Source organism: Botryllus schlosseri, chromosome 16, assembly GCF_051294905.1.
Source record: "Botryllus schlosseri isolate E-star chromosome 16, Bs_hap1, whole genome shotgun sequence".
NCBI lineage: Eukaryota > Metazoa > Chordata > Ascidiacea > Stolidobranchia > Styelidae > Botryllus > Botryllus schlosseri.
Window position 1 is genome coordinate 2370282 of NC_137251.1, and position 24701 is coordinate 2394982.

At 41.3% G+C, this 24701-nt stretch overlaps 1 protein-coding gene across 1 annotated transcript in view; it reads right to left on the bottom strand.

Moving 5' to 3' along the window:
• Nucleotides 1–1278: 1278 nt before the first annotated feature.
• LOC145459145 (hemicentin-1-like) overlaps nt 1279–24701 on the bottom strand; it is an 87128-nt gene continuing 63705 nt past the window's right edge. Inside the window, exons 76-108 of the mRNA XM_080337772.1 lie at nt 23872–23993; nt 23671–23803; nt 23509–23612; nt 22664–22887; nt 21071–21208; nt 20854–21007; nt 19886–20079; nt 19559–19693; nt 18609–18790; nt 16736–16964; nt 15432–15548; nt 14912–15044; nt 14579–14745; nt 13529–13700; nt 12943–13113; nt 12353–12523; nt 11268–11438; nt 10199–10369; nt 9971–10141; nt 9530–9673; nt 8714–8835; nt 7784–7921; nt 7590–7724; nt 6437–6602; nt 6217–6336; nt 6022–6156; nt 4546–4668; nt 4354–4485; nt 3315–3440; nt 3131–3253; nt 2386–2509; nt 2160–2330; nt 1279–1627 (exon numbers count right to left, since the gene is read on the bottom strand). Coding sequence (XP_080193898.1) covers nt 1405–1627; nt 2160–2330; nt 2386–2509; nt 3131–3253; nt 3315–3440; nt 4354–4485; nt 4546–4668; nt 6022–6156; nt 6217–6336; nt 6437–6602; nt 7590–7724; nt 7784–7921; nt 8714–8835; nt 9530–9673; nt 9971–10141; nt 10199–10369; nt 11268–11438; nt 12353–12523; nt 12943–13113; nt 13529–13700; nt 14579–14745; nt 14912–15044; nt 15432–15548; nt 16736–16964; nt 18609–18790; nt 19559–19693; nt 19886–20079; nt 20854–21007; nt 21071–21208; nt 22664–22887; nt 23509–23612; nt 23671–23803; nt 23872–23993 — 5041 coding nt within the window. The 3' untranslated portion in view covers nt 1279–1404. The remainder of the gene's footprint in view (nt 1628–2159; nt 2331–2385; nt 2510–3130; nt 3254–3314; nt 3441–4353; nt 4486–4545; nt 4669–6021; nt 6157–6216; nt 6337–6436; nt 6603–7589; nt 7725–7783; nt 7922–8713; nt 8836–9529; nt 9674–9970; nt 10142–10198; nt 10370–11267; nt 11439–12352; nt 12524–12942; nt 13114–13528; nt 13701–14578; nt 14746–14911; nt 15045–15431; nt 15549–16735; nt 16965–18608; nt 18791–19558; nt 19694–19885; nt 20080–20853; nt 21008–21070; nt 21209–22663; nt 22888–23508; nt 23613–23670; nt 23804–23871; nt 23994–24701) is intronic.

Sequence of the window (24701 nt, forward strand, 5' to 3'; positions counted from 1 at the left end):
TACAATTAGTAGCCTATTCTTCGCAAAATTTATTTGATTCGGATTTTTCGGATTCTGGACGGCATTATTCGGATTCGCATGGATTTTTAGTGGAGATTGTTAGGATTCGAACGTAAGACGCCGTTTTAGAGAATATCATGGCATGGCACCCTATTCCATATTATAAGGCCCCAATTTTAGGCGAAGAGCAATACGGAGAAGTTCTATCGTATACGGTTTCAACACTTTGCGTGATTAGTATACGTTAATAAAAAATATTGTGGATCGCAAACGTTATATTTAGTGTAGCTTTATTTTCGGAAAATAAAGGCATTACTAGGCTACGCTTGCTTTTATGCTTCAACATGTACGTTCTGCAGACAAAAGAACTGAAAGTAATTAGAACTCAAAGTATGATACTCGGAATTGAAAGTGAAATACAAATACCACTTCTAAAAAGCGGAAACTAAATTTCATGCCTTTTGTCCATAAAGTTTCAAAGGTGATCTGCTACGACAGGTGTTCAAAAAAGCCGGATTTTATAGAATAGCAGGGCATGCCATAGGCTGCTGGATTACGAAATGATAGGTAATTGCGAATGCTAGATTGCGAAACGGTAGTTTGAAACGTTATGGTGGGCCATATTTACTGTGATGAAATATTTGATTAGGGCGACAATGCGGTGTGAGCGGAACCAAGCAATCCGGTACCTACATTATATTCACTGATACTTTCGTGAAAACATATTTGTCACTCCACAACTGCTGTGCACGAAGCGCAACAAAATTTCTGGCTTTACTTGACTTTTATGAGTGTTAAATGTTGGTACTCCGTGAAAACAGTCCCGACATTCCTCAGGCTATCTTTGGTATTGTGGGATTAAACTACTTCTACTTGACCAACTGAAAATGCCGAAAAGTAAGTAAGTAGATCACAAAATATTACGAAGTAGAAAAAATCAGATCTACTTGAGTAAGTATCAGAAGTAGAGGAAAACTGCTTGAGTACTTTCAAAAAGTAGAAGTACTTCGTTAGTGTCCACCTCTGCTAGTTACCCTGATATAAATGGCACAATGCACAAGTGTTACAATAGTATCTCGTAATAGATTGGCAATATTAACTCGCTGTTACGAAACCTGCAACGAATGCATCTGATATATATCTTTTGGGTGGATCTGTGGGCTGAGACTTCACCAAACGCAGGATAGCAGGAAATAACTTGAGTACTGGTACAGCTTAACCCACAATATTCGGTTGTTACTTCAGGAACAGCAGGCCCTGTCAACTACAATACCATCATCATATCCCAAATGTTATTATTACAAGGAAGTCATCACAATTCACAAACTCAGTTCTATAAACATCAGTCTCCGACGCATTCGAAAACGGAACACTCGACTTGAATTGATACAATCACGCCGCTAGCTAATAAAATGGATTGGGCGCCACGTTGATGAAGAGGCTGAAAATGGTTTCGAAGTGATTGGACCCGTCCTCGCCCTCCGAATGCGACGCCACGCGTAGACGATACCAGTCCACGTCCTGCGGCCCTATTTGAACCTTGGTGTAAATGATACCGTGGTCTCCTACCACTCGAAGACCAAATAGCCTGCGGGCCTTGTCTGTCACAGGGGTCAATAGACGGAATCTGAAATGTGAAATGAATTTACATTGACTGCGGTTTTGCTTTGGGCAGTGGTTCTCGAATTTTTTAGATGCGCCCCCCTCGATGAACGAATAGTTTCATGCCATGGAAGATAATGACTAGGGCAAGTCTTTGTTGCAGTCAAACTCAATGATGGCGAATTCAACAAAATCAATAGCCTGAAAAAAATGAACCAGTGAAAATATAATTTTCGGCGATCCAGCCTGAATTTACGTCAAACAGAAAGGACCTCAAATTCAAACGATAGTGAAACAATCAATTTCCATATACTGCCAAATTTTTCCGGTAAAAAGTTGGTTGCATAAAAAATCGAAAAAGTTACAAAAAGTAGCAACATAAGTTTCGACCAACCAACCTAAAACACCATGCCACATAACTTCTGAGTATTTAGAGGAGCCGGAAGTTGTAAAAAAAGTCGCAAAAGTTACAAAAACTTTTCCCAGTAATCACTGTTGAGAGACATCTCAACTACACAATATACACGCTTTTATTATAAATACGCACTGCAACCTACACTGTGTTGCCGTGTATCAACTGTTGACCGTCCCCGCTGGAATAGGACACCGCCAGCGACAGCAGGTCTTGATTTTGAGGCACGCCCACCCGTAGGAAAGTCGAGTTGAATCTGATCACGCTCTTCGCCACGTCGCCGCATTCTTCCCCTACGCAAGTCCGAATGCAGACCCTAAACGAGACAATGCTTTCCAAGTGATTAAATAAGAAATTTATTTTTGTTTCACCCGTTTCTCATCTTGTAGCCGGGCGGACAGGCGATGTCGACACATTCGTAATTGCCGAGCATGTTCGCGCACAGTTCGTCCGAACCCGTACATTTGGCTTCTCCTTCCAAACACTCATTGATGTCTAGAAATTCAATTATTGTCAACAGGATTGTAAACAAGTCACAAGGTTCCAGATCACGAGTCAATTTGACTCTTATAGTTTTGACTCGAGTCAAGTCGAGTCATTTTCAATTCGCTACAGAGTCAAGTCCGACTCCAAGTCATATTGTTTACTGTTCAGTATCTAGTTCAAGTCAAGCCTTGGGTGATATCCAAGGCCTTTAATTCATAATATACTTATCAACCTGTTTTAAGATAATTGAATAATAATTTGTCGAGTCAATACAGAATGACTCGAGTCAACCGAAAATTGTGCTTCCATCGCCTGCAGTGGCCGGTAACAAGGAAGGGCGACTTATACCTCAAGTAGATTTCTCTTGTTTGCACCATTTACCAAAGTACTTATGTTTTTAGATCACCGCAACTTCTACTTAAGAGTATTTAGTTTTCTAGGCAAAACCAACGCTAGACTACTTGCTTTTTTACTCACTTGGAAATGGATACTTCCACTTGTACTCAAGCATAAATACACAACATTACTTCTAATTCTACTTGAGCATCTACAATGACTAGTTTTACTAACTCTGCCCTGGTCATGAGCAGCAATTCCCACTGATTCAACTGTTAAGCACACTCTACCGACCTTCACAAGAGTGTTCGTTGGCCGTGATCCGATATCCGGTCGGGCAGTAGCACCTGTAGCTGCCCTCCTGATTCAGACACCCGTACTGGCACGGTCCGCGTCCAGAGCTACATTCGTCCAGATCTGCCAAAAAACACCGTCACAAAACTGACGCAGTGAAGAAATCGTAGCGAAAAAATCAAACCTCGACATAGACCGGTGACTCCGTCCAGAATGTATCCGACGTTGCACGAGCACTGGTAGGACCCGCGTACGTTTTCACAGATCTGGTCGCAGTGGTTGAGACGAGCGTCGGCACACTCGTCCGTGTCTGTGGCGGGCGGAAATTAAAATTTAGATTTGAGTTCACAAATTTTCTTGAAGCCTGATTAGGAGTGTCTTGCAGGGCCGCATAAAACAGCATGTCCTCAGATTATTTAGAACACGCTAATCACGTTCGGAGATAAGATTGCCCTTGACTCATCTCCTGAAGCTTGAATCAAAACAGGCAAAGGTCTTGAATTGTGTGATTGGCAAACATTTGTCGGATAATTCTGCTTGTCTGTCTTGGAGTCTACTTTTATCAAAATGAGCCAATTTAGTTTGTGCCCACAGAAGGAGTGTATCTATCATCTAGAATTATTACATTGAGCTTAAGCTATCTCTTTGCCCCAATTATTCGAAATTTTATGCTAGTAACATCATATTTACGATTTTAATGCGTCTTTTGAGAAAACTTTGGTCAATACTGGGGGCGTAATACATTATCAAGTGAGGTTTTTGGTTTGAAAACATAACTGACTTGAGAATTTGGCTGGAATGAGATTTTCTTTCATTTTGCTGATGTCTTTTAAGTCGTATATTGATTCGGACATGGCCAATGGCCATGCAATTTTTTTATGATGATGAATTCATGCAACTTTTAAAAAAATTCCAGGCATTACCGGATATGGAATTGATACAAAATGATTCGGGGATTTGGACTTTCATTTTAAAAAAGGGATTTCAATATTTCGGTGTAATCAGGGTGGATTTTGAGTTTACCGCAAGATTATGGGTTTGAAATGACCACAGAATTTCTGTACTTTCAAATTTTCATGCGACTTTTGGAAAAATTTCAGTCATTTATGGGCATTTGAATATGGACTATGTACGAAACGATTTCCACATTTAGATTTACACTCACACTTAAATCCCCCGAATTCGAGGCACTATACGGCTAGATTTAACGACAAAAAACCCACCTACGCATGTGTCTGTTACCAGATCCCTTCTGAACCCAGTGGGGCAGCTGCTGACACAAGTGTAAGACCCGGGGGTGTTGTAGCACTGCGTGATATCGCCTCCGCAAGCGCCACTCGTGCATTCGTCAATATCTGTCGCAAACATAGCAAGGTCAGAATCGAAAACGCTAAGAACGAACAAAATCCACTTGCCTTCACACTTGCTGGTATTCACGGGCCTGTAGCCATCATGGCAACGGCAAGCATAACTGCCATGCGTGTTCACGCAAGTGTGCTCGCAAATCCTCTCCGTGGACGCGCTGCATTCGTCGATATCTGTACGGGAATGAATAGCGTTATAATTTTCAAAATTTACAACCACGGATACAAGTCCGCAGTGTAAGAGTGAGGATATAACTATTAATTTGATATGTATATGATTACCTCATCCGAAAAATCGCTTCAAGTGGAATGTTAGTGTTTGAATCCGCAGTTACTGCATTAATGATTGACGGGATCAAACGCAAGGTCAGCACGATCAATCAAATCAATTCTATGACAGTTACAATATTACCAATGTAAAACTGGTATAGGCGAAAAAAGATGCCATTATCAGACACCTGAAAATATGATGCAGTGTCCCGTGTATATTGTAGTCTGTTTGAAGGCACACATATCGGAATACAACCATCTGTAAGCTAAGCAACTATTTTCGGTACACAAGTACAGGAGCCATCTCTAGCTTGACAGTAAATAACACCATACTGATCATCGAATGCTCGCATCATCAAGGTTTTGTAATGATGACAAATTATTTACACATTTTGTTACATTGCGTTGCAGCCAAGATGTTTCTTCTGTCGTAGTAACAATTTGATCGAAACACGATAGTTTTACACATGATGCGTGCATTCAGAATGGAAATGCAAGATGGTGGACACCTCTGACATCACAGATTTACAGGGTTGTAAAGATTCGAGTCATGACTCGACTCGAGTCACGATTTTCTGATGACTCGAGTCATTTTCTCAAAATACGAAAATGACTCGATTCGAGTCAATCTGTGTCTTGACTCGACTTGGACTCAAATCATTGCGCATGACTCGAACCAAGTCATATGACTCAAGACTCAAACGGTCAAGACCGACATTTCATTGTAATTTTGAAGAATAGTAAAGTAACCATACTATTGTGACCAGAAACTGCTAAAAGTGAGGAAAATTGGTATATCACCAAACAGAGTTATAAAAATTGGGTTTAACAAGACTTTAACTGGAAACTGAGCAGTCAACAGAATGACTTGGACTCGAGTCATAATACCATGACTCGGACTTGACCCTCTGCTCGCTGACTTGGACTCGGACTTGACTCGATTCAAAACTATAAAAGTGAGATTGACTTGTGACTCGGAGACTTGTGACTTGGCTACAACCCTGTGAGATTTACTGGACTTGTACTGCACAGATGTGTTACAGTGAGATCTTTACACACAAGTAACCAACAGCAAATGAATTACAATAATAGTCACAGAATACAGAGAGTCCTTCAATTATACTTTCACACATGCATCAGAGTTACATAGATACTGAAATGCATGAATTAAAATAGGACTTTGCCGTACTACATAGGATATGATCCAGGAGTGACAAAATCCATCATCCAAGATGATAAGTCTACATAATTCCTTACCCACGCACGATTGCCCATCGGAGGCTAATTGCAACCCAGCGCCGCATCGCACCACACAGCGATAAGTTCCCCTTCCGTTTTCACAAACGCGTGGCGCCTGACAGTCGTGTAATCGTTCCGAACACTCGTCAACGTCTGAAACGCAATTCCGTCGTACAGCAGCACGCAATTTACGACACAAGTCAAGAGCAGTACCTTCGCAAGTGCGTCCGTCCATGCCCATGTGGAATCCCTCCGGACATTCGCATATGTAGGTCCCGACAAAATTGAGACAAGAGTGGGAACAGGGGTGCAGTACTTCACATTCGTCGATATCTATACAAAAAAATAGATTGTATTCAATATGCTTTGCACGGAACTATCATTTAGATCCCTCTAATCAGGGTTGTAATGACTCGAGTTACAATTCCATCACCTGTACAAAAACTCCGACTCTCATCCATTGCAAACCCTTCCGGACATTCGTCTCCCGAGTCTCCCTTCGTAATGGAAACGTCGATTTGGAATCGTAGCTCCTTCGTCTTCCTATCATACTCCGCCACGATGTTACCGCCGTATAACTGCTCCAGCAGGTAAGGCATCTGTCACAAATCACAATGTTACATCATCAGAAACTTTACAGCTGTGATTCTCAACGTTTCTAAGAACGCGGGCAGGTAAAATTTCAAAGCAAATTTCATGGATCAATAACTTTTCGTAATCTACATTCACATACAACAAAAGTACGCATCTCGAAGCAAAGAATCATAGTTTGAATATAATGAGAAATTTGATGCCGTCTTTTCCAAATTGTATCTGATACGTATCTGATGTTTTGACAGGCAAAGTCCTGAGAAAACCACCTACCATGACTGCGTTTCGACTGTTGGCTTTCTTTTGAAATACGCGCCCTCAGTAGATTCTATTATACTGTCGAATGTCTCTAAATTGTACTGTTGATTTTTGCCAAATTTTGTATAAAAAATATTATTAGATTTCACATATTACTGGTCTGATACTAGTTGCAGTTGGATGCAATATATGTGGAAAGTAGACCACAAACTCTATACCACATCAGAAAGTGTTCTAAATTATGTTCTAATTTTCTAAAAATGTGGGACAGACACACGACAGTGTATAATATTGAAATATTTTAAGATTGTAAAGGAACTTTTGTACAACATTTTCTGCATTGCGACGCAGGAACATTCCAAAGTAGACTATGAACTCTATATTCAGTGGCGGGGTTCTGTAGAATTGCCACACCGAATTTTATCAGATGCGCATTGCCAGTTACTGTCAATGAATTTTTATAATAGAACAGGCTGACAAATAGAATTTTTGTGATAGAACCAACTGACCTAACAATTTTCCTCCTATCACTCTATATCAGTTGAAAAAGAATCAAAATTACATTATAAATTTCTGAATATGACTAAAATTTTGTTTTATTCCTCTTCTAATCAATGAACAATCCTTCGAGCCTCTTAAATTCCACAGATAAGAACGAAACTGAAAGTTGACACAGACTTGCGCTGTTTCACTGGTGGTTGAGAATCGCTGGTTTAGATAATGTTTCGTAAACTTACAACACCCCAAGACTCATCGTAGTCGATATTATGAGTCCACGTGTAGAGCATAACGTTGCCGTCTACTGTGAAAAGCCGGTCCGAGTGTGCGTAGATAGAGTCTAATCCAGTCTGGACGTAGTCCTCGTTGTAGTCCTGTGAGCAATCGCATATACTTTACACACGCAATTTGATTTACTGACGATGAGACGAACCCTGATTTTGAGATCGATGTCGGCCGGAAACGTCGGCACTTCGCCATTGATTTCGATTTCAATGTCCAAATTACCGTACTTGTTCACGCCTTTTGCGTTCTGGTACATCTCGACGATTTCCCCGCTTGGAAATTCGACCTATCACAAGAATTTAATAGGTCAGACGGTCGCCTGACATATAAGCATACGACACAATAAAAAACGACAGATCAGCATGCGACACTTTAGCACAGCCGCAAAACTTACCCTAATCCTAAAATCAACCCGTATATATATCCTAACCACAAACCTAACTCTAACCCAATCCCAAATCTAAACCATACCCGGCTCTAACCCCAAATTTTACCCACCTGCTCGCTGAATTAACATGAAAATTTTCATCCGTGAAAGGGTTTAGAAACAGGAATGCGAAGATTGTGAGTACCATCACTAACCAGACGTGGTCAGCATCGATGTACCTCTACGTTTTCGGAGTGCACAAGTAGATTTTGCCTTCTTGTACTACTTGGTTGCCATGTTTTTGGACTATTTATTTTACACTACTTGTCATAACTGCTTCCTTTTTACACTTCAACGTTCGAAAAGTAGAACGCAGTTCTGGGTCGAGTTAGCATCATTTTTCTGAGCGAAATTGTCATATTGTTATTTGCGAATGTAGCTACCTCGATTAAACGCTTAAAGCATGGGACCCCACGATCAAATCTACCTTTTCAAACGAGAATTTTGGGTATTTTTGAAGCCTTCATTTTCTCCTTATAATTTTGACAGCATTACAGAATTAATTCTGCTTGCAATTAAGGGCAACACTAATTACTTGAACCAGCTCTATTTCTATCTTGAAAACTATTCCTATGCAATTGTAAACCACCTGGTGAAAGTCAGGTTGCATCGAATCCTTATACTGCATGTGTATTTTACGGCATAACTTACGTTGACTTGTCTTAAAAACTGCCCGGTAGTGAGCGTGTGGCCGTTGTAGGCTCCGTTAATCTCCTTTGCGAACGTCCAATAGATCGGGGTGAGAATCGATATTTGATTCCGCAAGTCGTCACCTGCAAATCGCGACCATTAGATGTGGCGTTGCGATATGCTTCGACTATCTTCCCTTATTTTAATTACTTGGTATAACCACTTTCTTTTTCACACTCTGAATTTTAAAAAGTAGAAAGCAGTTTTGGAATGAGTGAGCATCACTTTTCAGAGCGAAAATGTCATATTGTCATGACAGTGAAAGTTTCGAAATTTTTTTATAACTTTTTTTGTAATAAATCCAAAATTTTCAAACTACTGTGCGCTCACATCTATCAGTTGGAATCCAGCCAAATTTGGTGTGCATCGTTTTTAGTCTACCTGACGATTTAATCAGTGAATCTCCGGAATCCGAAAAAAAAGTTATTTTTGCACAACCCTACTGGTAAATAAAGAAGCATTTCTACTACTTCTAAAAAGTACTTTAGCAGGTCTCGCGTATTTTCATCACTTACTCAGGTAATGTTTCTAGATTACTTCCACTCCCTTTCAGTTTTTTTTTTAGGTAAAACTGCTTGCATCTAACAATTTTCTGTTTGAAAAATAAACAGCACAATCATAAGTGTGCATTACTTTTACCAGTAACGTTGTCAAGAAAACCCACAAGATAGTCCATGTATCACTGTAATTGAATATATTTTTGAAGGCTTGCAGTGTCATCATTCATTTTGCGGTAGTCACAAAGATACAGTGTACAATTGTACATTGCTGACTCACCAATTTCTCGAGGAATATCCTTAATCACGGAAATGACGGTGACTTTATCATCCCCATCGACTGAGTGCGACAAGATGGCGGAATTGATGATAGGAATTCCGTTCACGTTGCCGTGAAGAACGCCGGACGCGGTCACCGCTTTACCTGTCACACAGATATCGATATCGGATTACAAAAACCGAGATCGTTGCAGTAGAATTTACATCAAGTTATGATCGAAGCGTTACATGTTAGCACAAACCTCAACGTCAAAAAATCTCTGCCTCGAATAAAGATTTTTTATCAACTTTTGTGTCATAAATTCTAAATTTTCAAACTCCAATAGCTTCATTTCTACTGGTTGGAATTGAGCTGAATTCGTTGTCACAGTAAGCCAAGTCAATATGCCACACCATGGTCAGATAATCTCGAGCACAGACAAGTATTTTATTATTCTCATACTCTGACAAGCCTGACGCGTGCAAGTGTTAATCTCGGTTGCATTTCCACGGCAGAACCTCCCGCTGTTCCTCGGCGCTGGGTTATTGCACGACCTTCGTCTCGTCAAGACGCCATCTCCGCACGTGACCGAGCAAGAGCTCCATTCACCCCACGACCCCCAATTTCCGTCCTCTGCAATAAAACCCAAAATCCAGATTACCACCTCGACGGTCAAAATGAGACAGTTACCCGGACAGGTTCTGACGACACATTGTTGGGTTTTAACGTCCGAGCCAGAGCAGTATTTTCCGCCGTACCGGGGTCTTGGGTTGGAACAGGATCGGTATCTGCGACGTTGACCTTGTCCGCACGACACGGAACACGTCGACCACCTTCCCCAGTCTGCCCAATCTCCGTTCACTGAAAATCAGGGTTTATTTCTCAATTGAAGTATACACCGCTTACACCTGATACTTATATCGGTGACGACTAAACACAGGAAAAATGCGATCATGGTTGTTACAGTATTCATGGTGTAATGTTGTACTAGGCCGATATTCTTTATTAAGGTCACAGACTTTTTGCACAGCCCTATTCCGACCTAGGCTTTTGTAACAAATGGCTTATGCGTAATACAATCCCGAAAAATGTCATAAATTTTCCCTGCAATCGGAATCAACCACTGAAAAATTTTGCTGTAACCGTAATCACATGTTTTGTCAGTAATTGTAATTGATTGCATCGATACAGTAATCACCCCCATGTCTTCTCAAAATGTGATTATTTCTGCTGATTAGATTCGAAATGTTTGGTCACAGTCAATCCAAAGTGAAACAATTTCCTTTGTGTGCCTTACAAAATACGTCAACCAAGTCTGTGCCTACAGAAGGAGTTTGTGTACCATCTAAAAATAGTACATTGAGCTTAAGCGCTCTCTTCATCCCGATTATTTGAAATTTAATGTCGGTGACGTCATATTTTGTGATACGATTGTCGATATACAATGTTCCTTTCCATTTCTCTACTAGTTTCTGACGATTACCCCTGTCGAGTGTCAGCGGGAAATATTGGGGTTCATTTCAATATCAATATACTATTCAATTATGTCAAATTCTGAGATAGCGTCAATGCCATATGTCGTGAATGGACAGCAGGTTTCTATACTAACATTTGACTGATGTCGATAGTTAGAATTCAGGCTACTGTGCGCAGAAAGAAGCCAGATTGTCAAAAGTTATCGTAGTATGCTACATAGATTTCCAAGCTTGCACCATTTTCTGAATAAAACTGATGCTCAGATTAATCAAACTTGAAGCACCTGGGCACGGATCTATGTTGCAGCTGTCCACTTGCGCGTTGGATCCGGGGCACACTTCTCCTCCGTTGCTTGGCGCCGGGTCTGAGCAGGTTCTGACCCTTCTCCGGGTCCCACCACCGCACGATACCGAGCAGAAACTGAACGATTCCCACTCTCCCCAATTGCCGTTCACTAAAAAATACAATGTTGTATTGTTCTGGTGTAGTGGAACAATGATTCTTATTTCAACAGTATTTCAATGCTGTTCTCATTTGAAATTTCGTTACATCAAATTTTTCTTCGCGTTTCACGAAATATTCCAAACGGTGTGCGTAAAGTTTCCATAATATTTTGTGGGAAATGTGGGTTGTTTGTTTCACGAACAATATTTTAGACGGCAAAGCCTTCAATACCATCGGTTTTCTCAACGAAACATTTCCAACCAGGTCTTGTAATCTTGCAGAGTGTTCGAATCTGGGAAACTTTAGCCATTACCGATTTCGAGAGTGAGAGCCTACATCTCTTACCAGTATTACTTTTAGGATTTCCTGGCCAAACTAATAAACCAATTATCCTTGTAAAAGGAAATGACATTAACTGTTGTAAAGCAGATCATGTCATTAGCCATAAGTGACTCGTAGCGAATTGACTTGTCTTGAGGGACTCCCGAATATTTCTGTCTGATACTCGTCAGGAATAATCGTCAGCAACTAGTAGTGAATTGGAAAGAACATTGTATAGCGACAATCGTATCACCAGATATGATGTCGCTGGCATGAAATATGGATGACGCGATTGTTGATACACAATGTTCTATCCAATTCTAGGCTAGTTGCTGACGATTGCCACGGACAAGTGTCAGCCGAAAATATTCACGCTTATTTCAATAATGATATTTTATTCACCTCAGTTTTGAACCAAAACCAACTGCAGCATTTATCATTTGATCCCGTAGATGTAAGAAGGTCACAATGCCCTACTCATTTATCTCCAGCAAAAATCTTCGCTTGGCCGTCATACGCAAGTTCAAACTACTTAGGCTTAAGAAAACTCCAGACTTCTGCCAGAAGTAGTACATAATTTCCTATTATATTACCAGCGCTTACCCGAGCAATTTCTGAGCAGACACATCTTGGTCTCGGTGGCTGATCCGTGGCACTCTTCCCCGCCCCGTATCGGAGCCGGGTCAGTGCAGGTTCTGGTACGAGACGCGACCCCTTCCCCGCAAGTAACGCTGCACGGCTTCCAAGAGTTCCAAGACGACCAGCCCCCGTTCACTGTAGAGATTGTAATCGAATTACGGGGTCAACAAAAGAACAGGTCGCGAGAATGCTCAATTCACACCTTAACAACCCAAAACACCATAAATTTTGGTGCGGCGTTCACGGGAAACATTCATTGTTTTCATGGAGAACACTGGTTAGATATGGGGCGTATAGCGAAGAAACGCCAAAGATTCTATCTGTTTGTAGTTACATTAGCCATATTCATCCATAAATGTATACAACCCCTATATAAATCTACTTTTCGGAAGTACATACTCTAGTACTTTTGACATTGCTATCTATAGCTCTACTTCTACTTCAGCAGCAACACTGATTACTTTTACATCATCCGACTATTTCCACAAAACACACAAAATTCATTTCACCGGTGTAATAATGTAGGCACATCGTTCCCAATAAGATTATTTTACCTGGACACGCGGTAGCAGTGCATTCGCGTGTTTCACTTCCATCGCCGGGGCACCTATCGCCCCCGTATTCCGGGGCTGGGTTGTTACATTCCCTGGTGCGAGCTTGCTGTCCGCGTCCACAAGACACCGAACACGACTCCCACGGACCAAACTCTCCCCAATTTCCATGCACTAGACAAGGTATTCAAAGAGATTATTGGAGGTGCAGACTTCAATATACTATTAAACAATATTTTCAGAATGAAAGAAACTCGAATATTTCGGGCTCACACTCGTCAGGGGTAATCGTCGGCAAGTAGCAGAAAATTGAAAAGAACTTTGCAAATCAACAATCGATTGTTCATATATAGAGTAGTATAGTAGAGAATTGAACTAATACGGAATTTAAAAGAAGATGGCATATTAACAATCGTAATGAACAATCAACAATAGATTGTTGATGGACAATGCTCTTGTCAATTCTCTCTTAGTTGCTGACGATCACTCCTGACGAGTGTCAGTGGAAAATATCCATGTTTATTTCAATATGATTATATTTTGAAATAGTACACGAGATATCTAATTCTTCGCCAGTGTGGTATTTTACCTGGGCATGAGCCTTGTCGGCATACTCTGGTGTTAACGCTTTCGCCGGTACACGGTTTGCCTCCGTTTGCTGGTCGCGGGGAGTCACAGTAACGGGTCCGTCTCTGATTGCCGCTACCGCACGTGACGGAGCAAGGTCCGAATTTGGTCCACTCCCCGAACTGTCCGTTTACCTATGAAAAAATGTGATGTAGCCAGGAAAGAAAATCTCACAGTCGCAACCAGTTCTGTGCCTGAATGTACAGCTCGCGAAATGGTGACAAGCTGAAAGCTGGACCGTTAGTACTGATGTTGCGATTTTTCAATGCATGGGATGGAGATATTTCGGACGGACTCACACCGGCATGTTGAAACGTACCCCTACGCCACTCGCCACCCGCAGTATTCATATCGAGGCTTTAAACAGATAGATTTGAAAAGAGCTAATGCGATAAGTACTACAATGCGGTTTAAGACATAGTTCAAAGTATCTACGCAATGCCACTGCATTTTCTATTATGACACTGCATAAAGGGGAAATTTTCAGGGACTGCGGAAATGGCGATGATATTTACTAGAACTGGTAAGAGATATCTGCAACGCACTGTACTGAAGAAATGTCCATTTGATAGCGCCTTAACTGACAATGTTTTAAAATCATACCAATAAGCAAATCCTCAGGACTATTACTTCATTTCATTTGACATTTCCCGTGTGGGGTTTGCTGCAGCAGATCAGTAACCCTCATTTAATTCTTTAAACAAGTTTCATTTTACCCATCCTGTTGCAACCCTACTTATATATATCAGTGCTTTGGAGTGAACTCTGTTTGTTGACAGCTGGGTCTTCGGGTGACAGTTGCCGATGTGATTTGAACCCGGGTCTGCAGGTTGAACCGTTTAACTATGTAAGCTTGTTTTCCACAAGAAAATGCGGGAATATCATGCTGAAAATACCTATGACAACTATGTCCAAAATCAATTTAAATTTAGTGGAAATGCCGCTGGAAATTCTAATTACCGGAGTGCTTAACGTTTCGTATTCTTATTGACGAATTTCAACGGTGCATTACCCTGACTGTCAATGACGCAGACGCCATCCTGGCCCCGATCTCATTAGTGGCGAAACAGCGGACTTCCCCCGTGTCCTTCAACTGCACGTCTGAAATCTGTAACGACCCGTTGTGCAGCGTGTTGAATCGGCCGTTACGAGGAAGTCTTCGGTTCCTTAGCTTCCATCCTGACAAAAAAATACACAAGCATTTATGTAGTGAACAGTAAATTGACTCATGGAAGACTTTGGTGTAGTATGTGTTCGGATTGAATTTCAAAATATGGAAAAAAATTGCCCTCAAATGCCTCATTAATACACTGAGGGTTGTTTTCATTGAGAAAAAACGACTTACGAATTCTTGGTGTTGGGCTACCCTTGGCCGTACAATCAAAGACAACAGCACTGCCGGCATCAGCGACGATATCTGTCGGTTTCAGTACGAACGATGGCGCGAGTCGAAGTTTTAGTTTGGTTTTAGCGTCAACCTGCAATATAATCAAGTCAATCACATCAAGACTGAGGGCTGTTCAACAAAATTTTAGGGCTTCGAAACAAGGTGTGCTGCTAAGTCACGTTGCCAGTCTTTTGCAACGGATAACTTGACTAATACCCAGTAGTGCTATGGTTTAAACATACAGCATTGCATAGTGGGCTGAAATCACTGCCTTTAGATGGTTAGTCAAGTCAAGTCTATTACAAATTTCCAAGTCACAAAACATCAGCACAAGGCCCTCTAAGATATTGTTTCCTGAAAATATCTCAAATTGGCTAAATTCAGTTTTTAAAATATTTGAAAAACATTCAAACTTTATGGACGCGAGAAAATACCGGTCTAACACTATACTAAAACACAACAAAGTGTAAGTTCATACGTTTCCAGCTTTGTTGGATGCGGAACATTTGTAATCGCCTGCGTCACCCAAATGAATGTCCACGACCAGCAACGATCCGTTCGGAAACATGGAGATTCTGTCGTTGAACGTTACTTCCTGATAGACAAATATCATATTCATTATTCGACACAGCTATGCAAGTTTATCATAAAGACAAATCGTCAAAAAGACCATCAGTGATAAGTAGATAAGGAAATTACTCTCTGAAAGACAGAGGAAAGATTATAGGTGGAACTGTTTGATTCGGGTGTTCATAACCTTTTACTAGTGCGACCCATTAATTTTCTTAAATATCTAACCCTAATCTAAAAATTTGGGAAGCTTGAACAGATTCAGAGTTGGCCTTTCATGGAAATCAGTTTAAGAGCCCCTGTTTTAATTGAATGAAAAACAAAACTGAGGATATGTGTGGAGAAAAAGGGCACCGGTGATACTCGAGTCAAAGTACTATCAACGTCACAAACTTCGACACTATCCAGGAAGTACGAATTTTCAGAAACTGTTACAAACCGCCTCGAGTACAAAACGACAAAAATCAATATTTGATAAAATTTGTAAATTTGCGAGCAATTATGCCACAAATACTGTATGGTGTGAGTGAGACTAATTTGTCCAGTCATTAGTTATCCGATTTTAGGAATGGAAAAACCTAACTATAGTTTAGGTTGACGTGATGACTGCCCAACTAGAATACAATGAAGGGTTTATAGCTCAGTGGTACCCGACCTTTTTCAAATCATCTTACCCTTATCAAGCTCAACACAAATCCCCCCCTCATATTTACGGATCCGTAAGGATGGACACATAAACAAGAAATTTATTCACTCAACCCTGATCGCTGGTGAATTGATTAAAAAAAGGTTATGTTTCCGGAAAGCCGGTGGTAATTAAATACATCTAACTGGACGTTCTAACATTCCGCCCCTTTGGTATTTTCGCCCACTGGGGGCGTTGAGAACCACCGATCTAGCTTATGATGTCACTAAAGTTGAAATCAGCAGTCTCCTACATAAGTTCAAGTTAATTCATAAAATTTCATCACTTCAAAACATCACAAGAATGCGATACAATGGAAGATAGAAAGGTGCCGAAACGACTTGGAGTAGTCCTTGAGATCAGACACCCACCTGGGCCTAGGTGATGTAAAGAGGAGGCATGTTCAGTGAATGGAAGTAGAAGAAGATAATATAAAGTGACAAGCGGCAAAATCAGGTGGCTTGTGACGGAAGGCGAGATCAATCAATCACACAATTCAATTAACACAAACTCAAAGACATCTTCACCTTCCCATCTTTGCTCCATGATATCACGGGTGGCGGGTTCGACGAGACAAGGCAATCGATTCTTACGACCTCACCGAGATTTGTGACAATCTCCGTCTCGTAATCGCCAGTCAGAACCGGGGGCGAATCGACCAGGACCAGTGCGCCGTGCGATATCGTACTGGCGGCGTTACTGGCTTGACACACGTAAGTGCCCTCGTCTTTTTCGCCAATGTTTTCGATGAACAATCTGGTTTAGTAAAAACGTCAGATGAATCGCCAGTTATACAAAACCAGAGGTGCATTTTTGCCCATGGCAAACTAGGCCTGTAATACATACTTGTTTATGTACTTGGAATTTGCTACTCTCACTTTTGGGCTACTAGTAGATATTTACCATATTTCGTCTACTTCCACTTCCACGCTGGTGTGCAAACAGTTGAAATAATTTGAAGAACGTGTTAAAGAGGTATGCACTTCAAGCGCCAGGGAGAAATAGCCTGCACAATTATCAAAAGATGGGCAGGCGAAGAAGAGAAACGATACAGCAAGGGGACAGGTTAATGTTATCTCAAAATCAAGCCCTAGAGCAGTGCTTCTCAACCTTTTTGTCTTCGCGGACCCCTTTTGAACCGTCACCGACCCCGCGGACCCCCTAACGTTTTATTTCAAATTTAGCTCAATTATCGTGCAACCGGCATCTATCTTGTGCAAATATCGACTATAGGCATGTCATAAACAGCGACAAAATGATCGTTCTTGACAATAATATCACAGCATATGTAGAAATTGGCTGTTCTTTTACCATTCCGTAGCGAATTCTGCATCAGCTGCATATATGTGGTTGTGTCTTGAAAATTCAAGCATATCGATTTGATATGAACGAGTGCCGAAATCCATTTCCAAAATGGTATATAGGTGGCAGCGAATGTACCATTACCGCCTGACGCTTCCAACGACACCTTTATGTGTGATCAAAACATATTTGGCACCAACATTGAGGAACAGGTTTCAGTGAAGTCATCACGTTTCTGTCTAGCAACTCATCTTCAAGATATTTTGGAATATAGTGGTTATATGGGTCAAAGACCTGAGTTAATCACGCACGATTCAGCAACTGCTGCAGAGAATTTATCAACTATCAAGTGTCCGACCGCCGAATACAATAGAGCAAGTGAAAGCACGACGCAATCCTAATACAATTGATATAAGAGACAGTATTGTAGAGCAACGCTGCCAAATATTTAGATCACTGGAGAAAATGGATTCCGTGACGTGGGTTTATCCCTTTTGTAGGAAAAATAATTTTCAACAAACCTCAACAAAACACATCTAAACAGCAATATGCTTGTATCAGCATGCTATGTATATGCAATTAAATTAGTTTTCATGGTTGGATATTTCATCTCATACGGCCATTCTATTGATGTGAGCCCTGAAGCTTTAGCAGTTTCGTATTGAAACTGCCTCGTGATTTCCCTAATTTAAAAAAGTTACAAATTGGTAATCAGTCATTATGCAAATTTAGAGGTCTCGCCGATCCCCGGTTAAGAACCACTGGTATAAGATATTCCATTTCAGACGGCCATTCTGTTTATGTACGTCCTGAAGTTTTAGCAGTTACGAAGCCAAACTGCCTTATGATCTCCCTAACTTAGAAAATTTGGTGATCAATCGTGTTGCAAATTTAGAGGCCTCGCGGACCCCCTGAAAATGCTTCACGGACCCCCAGGGGTCCGCGGACCCCCGGTTGAGAACCACTGCCCTAGAGTCTCAATCCGCACGCTAGTATTTAGCCAGCAGAAGTTGGTTGTATTTAGACTTAAAGGTGGTCAACTCTACTTGTGGTCGGGTTGAAACAAAATCTACTATAACACAGAAACAATGTACATACACGCTGGTGCCCGATGTGTTGGTGACGATTCCGACGCCGTGAATGGGTTTGCCGTCGAATTCCCAGGTGATGGTAGGTGTCGGATATCCGGTAGCGGAACATACGAGCGACAAATCGCTCCCGCTCACTTTCTCTTGATCTTCCGGAGTTTCCGTGAAAGTGGGCGGCACTAATACGGTTACCTGGTAACAGTAGAATTATTTGGGGCTAACATTAGTGCTGCGAAAGTGGGCAGCTATATCGTGGACGTTGGTGTTAGTATTTGACCGACACCAATATATAAACCTTGTTCTGGTAACAGAAAAATTCTACAGGGTTATCCTTAGCGTTGCACAAATTGCAGACTATATTGTGGATATTCACGCCAAAACTTGATTGACACTTTTTAATAAATCTAACGGTTCAATTTCATTCAAACAATTTGAAATAGGTTGTTGAGGATTTTTATATTTAATAATAAAAGACCACCAAACAGTGTTCTGTTCCCCATACAGGTTTACTATTGCGAAGTGACGTCATAACTTCGTACAAGATACATTGTCTTGTCACAGTAACCTGGTGGCAGACAAGTTGATGCGATTTAATCTTCAATTTGATCAGAGATCAAAATATTTGTTGCTGCCATGACTGTTTGCCCCAACTACGAATGTGCTTGTTGGATTGAACTTTTTTCTGTGAGAGTTACTCGTCAACGCAGTGACATCACAACATAAATAACATCGACAAGAATATCACATATCACACAACAGCAAACAAACTATTTTACAGAAAAAGAATTCAATTTCGAATTAAATATTTTAATTTTAGAACCTGTACTGACATATCACACTAAACATTTGTTTCTCAAAGCGCTAAAATCAGGATTCAGACAAGTCATCAAAATTCGAACCTATGTTACGGTGAACAGCTTCAACCATGTACCTTCATCAATTCAGCATATACACACAAACCTTAATTTGCGCCGAGCTACGTCCCGCAACGCTTGTGGCTGTCACCGTGTAATAACCACTGTCGAATGATTTGGCATCACTGATCTCAAGATGTCCATCGGATGTTTGTCGTATTCTTTCATGATCAGGCGATATCTAACAAATAACACATATCTTATATGCAATTAAATAATATGTTGATATTGAAATAAAGGAATATTTTTGGCTGACAGTAGTAGAGAATTGGGAACAACATTGTATGTCAAAAATTGTATCGTCAAATATGATACAACATACACATATACATATATAACATAACATCAACACAATGCGAAAGTTGGAGCGTACCGCCTCTCCTGATTTGGACCATGTTATTTCGGGCTTCGGTTTGCCGGTGACCATGATTTCTAGTAGAGCCTGGTCCCCTTCTTTGATGGAAATCTCGGAAACGGCAGTGCGCAGGTCTGGTGGCACGTGGACAGTGAGCCTCGTAAACGCGGATGCGGAACCGGCGTTGTTGTTGGCGGAAATGTTGTAAAGACCTGCGCAAAATAGATATCGTCAAGTACAGGGATTGTTAATTGTTCATAGTGTCGATCCCTAAGTTTATTGGGTAGTTGGATGGGCTCCCAATAAGATATCCTAATGGTGGAGCGTCCGGCTTCTTGATCGGTTGGCCGGGTCAGACCAAGGACCCGATTAGTAACACTGGTGTCCATGACTTTCCGGCTTGGCGCTGAACATTACCGTGTTAACATGGAGGGGTTGTGCAAGACTCAGAAAACATAACAAGGCTATTTCTGCACCATCCTTGTCAAACAGCATATGCACATCATGCACTCTGGTATGCATATGGACAGTGGTATGGATATGGACGTGTGTATGTATATCATGAGTCGGTGTGTGTGCCGCAAAAGCATCATGGACAAAAATAATATACAGAGACCTCCAATTCGGTAAAATATATTGTAGATATAAAATAGATACACCATATTCTGAATTAAAATGTGGGGGTTAACTACTGAAGATTCCATTTTCCAGTATATGTCAGTTATTATTTACATAACCACAAAGTTAGTCAGGTTTATAAATCCATAGATGATCACGAAACAAATCACTGTGCCGAAAACTTTTGATATAAGGCACCCGACAGTCTTTAAGGTATAATAAATGGATCCTTACAATGACTCTTCTGATGAAAGCGATGGTCAAGTTTTGTACGATGAAACAGCTAATATAATATATGTATTCTTGGAATGACTGCCGTGATATCTTCAAGTTTTGTGCCAAGAATCCATTATTGAAACATCAAATACCTTCATCGGAAGGCACTACAACTGGTATAATGAGCGACCCATCGCTATCAGTGATATATCGCGCATCCAAATCGAAATCAACAGATTCGCCATCTTTTGACCAAAATATTTGCGGAGCCGGTATGCCTGATGTCGACACCGCGAGTTTGAATGGCTGTAATACAAAAGCGGTTTTTCAAACTGCAACAATATCGAGGCAGCAAACTTTTCTACTCACCTCTCCCGCAACTGCAATCGTGGCGTTTCCAAATTCCGTTATAATCTGCGGCAGAACATAGACGTCGAGCCTGACGGTGGCTGCCTCGAACCCAGCGATGTTTTGCGCTACACAGGTGAACTCATCCGTGTCAGAAACCTGTTCGAGTGAATACGCAAATTTACTCAAGTCGAGTCGAGTCATTTTCCATATTTTAGAAAATAATTCAAGTCAAGTCATCAAAAAATCGGGACTCGAGTCATTGCAACCCTGCTCTCCATTCCACAAAATTCAGATTGTGACAAATGAAGTAGTTTTGTCTGAAAAGCCTGTATTTAAAATTGAAAATAGTCGAAAAACACAGCTACTTGATCACAGGGTCAATGCGGCCTGAATATCCGATGTCAAATTGAAGAAAAAAATCGAGAAATAAACTAATAAAGAAGCTACCGTAATTTTCCATGTCTAATCCGCAAAATTTACACGATTTTTTGCCCTAAAATCGGGGGGTGCGTATTATACATGGGAACAACACGCTTGAAAAAAAATCTCCCTCGATAGAAAACTTGAAATCACACCTTTCTTCATGTTTGTTTCCAATCACGCATCACTTTCAGCCATCACGGGTAGTAATTCGTATTAAAGAGTGTGACGCGCTGCCAATTAAGGGAAGCGCGTTTCTAATTAACGAGAGCCGTGCGCACAATCACGCGATCTCCTGCTGAGTTGGTTTGTCGTTTGTACGCGAGCGAAATGAGGTCAGCAATAGACACTCGCACGCGGCAATTCTCGCCAATGCATCGCGTCAACGACAGGCCCGAACAATCGTATATACAAGAGGCCATGTGCGCAAGATATAATCGCTCGCGTAATCAGTCGCATCTCCAACAGACCTGTTGCGCATGACATAACCGTTAGCCTAGGCGCAATCGCATCTGTAATAGGCATGATGCTCAAGATGTCGGTTCGTTGGCCCAAACTAACTCGCCGTCGGCCTCGCAGGCTTTGGCTGCCATCTACTATCGTTTAGAGACAATACCGTTAATTGTATAATGATTAGCAATCGCATATGTAAAAGGTCTCCTCGTGCTCAAGATGTCGTGTCGCTAGCCTGAACTATCGTGCCGCCCGCCTCGCAGGCTTTGGCTGCTATCTGCTATCGTTTAAAGACAATCCCGCTAATTGTATAATGATTAGCGATCGTCGTGTAATGATTGTTCAAGAGTGACATCGCAAAACAGAATGACATCGTATACGAAATCGGAACTATCCATGTACTGAAATGCAGGGTGCGTACTATACATGGGTACAGGCTTTTTCCCAGAATTTACATGCTATTTTAGGGGTGCGTATTATACATGGGGGCGTACTATACTTGGAAAATTACGGTACTTCCTTTTAAAAGTCACCAGTTCGAATGTTTCCGGGTAATATAATGCTAAGATAGAGCTCGAGTAAAGACACTGCAAAGTCATCATATTTTGAGCACAGCGCCCTTCAAGTATAAGTAGGTGAAATATCCTTGAATACTCTAAAAAAGTCATTGCTGAGTAGAGCCCCGGAGTAGAGCCAAGGCCTAATCACATGAATTCAATTCCATTTCTAGCTATTCACCTCCAAATCGGAGATGACAAGCACGCCGTCCGAACCAAGGGCGTATCTATCGTCGTCCGGAAGCAGCTGAGTTCCTTTCTTCCAAGTGATGGTCGGGGCAGGCGTGCCGTCAGCCGTGCAAAACAGCGTGGCGCTGGAGCCTTCTTGAGCCGTGACATCTCCCACAGTGTCTAATATTCGCGGCGCCTTCTGAACTTTGATCTCTGCCGTATGTTCGGCGCGACCTTGAAATCAATAATGTTGCGTTATACTAACTTATCTGGGCTAAATCGATCTTCCATTTCTCTTGAATATTGAATGTATCATCAGAAGTCAATCACATGCGGTTTTCCAAGTCATTGAACGGGCCACTCTAGTTTTGGTGACTTTTCATTCGGAACTAGGTTAGGTAACGGTGAACGCAAGGCTTATCCTACTATGCACCAAAATTGCTGTCATTCATGTCATGAAGAATCATTGTGCACTGTGCCTTCATGTACTGGCCACGTGTGACACAAAAATATTTCAAAGTTAACTAATAACTTGGTCGATAATTGTGGGCTGAAATCTCATCGCTCGCGATCCTTCTTCGAGCTCACTTGCGTAGTCACATGCTTGCCAACATTTTATATCCATGTCTTGGTGTGGTCAGTCTCGGAGATTTTAGCTATTTGTGTATATGATGACGGCACTTGGACACTCATAATATCCAGACTTTTCAAATATCACCATACACCATGCAAGCTCTATGGCCCGCTGAAAACAGCATCATGGCCCAGCCCATAGCTTTGAAAATCCTGGGTCGAATTTATTGCAAATTGAAAAGTGATACAAGCAAATAAAAATATTATTACAAAAACACTCGCCTGCTGCATTCTCAGCCACACACGTATATCTTCCAACGTGCATATTCCCAACCGACGGTATATCCAAGGAATTGTCGTAAGAATTAACGAACGCACCAGGAATTCTGCACGAACAAACGTTTCATATCAATACATAATGATAAGTTAATCCTAAAATCATACTGTTCCAAAGGCACGCCTTCTCTGTTCCAAGTCACAGTCGGTCTGGGTACCCCGAGTACTTTGCAAGGTACTGTAACGCGGGTGAAAGGTTCCTTCACATACAAGCCGGTCGTGCTTAAAATACTCGGAGGAACTGTAAACAATCGATGACAGAAGGGTTACATTGAAAATTTAAAGTTTGTTTTTGCCGTAAATACTCACCTTGCACGAATAAGCTGATATCTCTGAAAGCGGAACCAGCATCATTCCTAGCGATGCAGGTATAGATAGCTGTGTCCTCGACAGAAGCCGAGCCAAAATGTAACGAGCCAGATTGATCCATCCTGGAAAACGTAATTGCGACATGAATTATAATGAGGTCAGCTACTATGCTTTCAGGGCACTAAAAAAACAATCCATAGCACCTAGCTAATGTTGTTGACGACATGCACATTGCTATAGCTTCAAAGCCAGAGCCCAGTCGATACAACGGCTGCTATAAAGCTGTCTCTACAGACATATTGGTGTTGACCAACTATGGTCCATATTCATTGGTCTGTCCAATGACGCCATCATTACTAAAATTGTTTCAGGTGAATGAGTCTTTAGCCCTGTAGGATTGATTCAAACACGGGAAATTCACCTTTTGACGAAAAAGCCTAAATCGCATCTGTTTTGGTCTGGAAGTCGTTGGTTACCTACTCAGCAGTAGTTCTATTGCAGATATCCAAAGTTAATATGAGACATATTCTTTAAATAACTGCCAGTACTACTGAAATATGTTACATTGTGATATTGACAGAAAATTTTAGCTTTATCGGCAACAGTCTTATATCTACTCTATATCGCTCTATTTATAATATATATATACAGAAAATCAGGGTTGTAACCAAGTCACAAGTCAATCTCATTTTATAGTTTTGACTCGAGTCAAGTCGAGTCATTTTCAATTCACCACCGAGTCAAGTCCGAGTCCAAGTCAGCGAGCAGAGGGTCGAGTCTGGGTCATGGTATTAAGACTCGAGTCATTGTGTTGACTGCTCAGTTTCTAG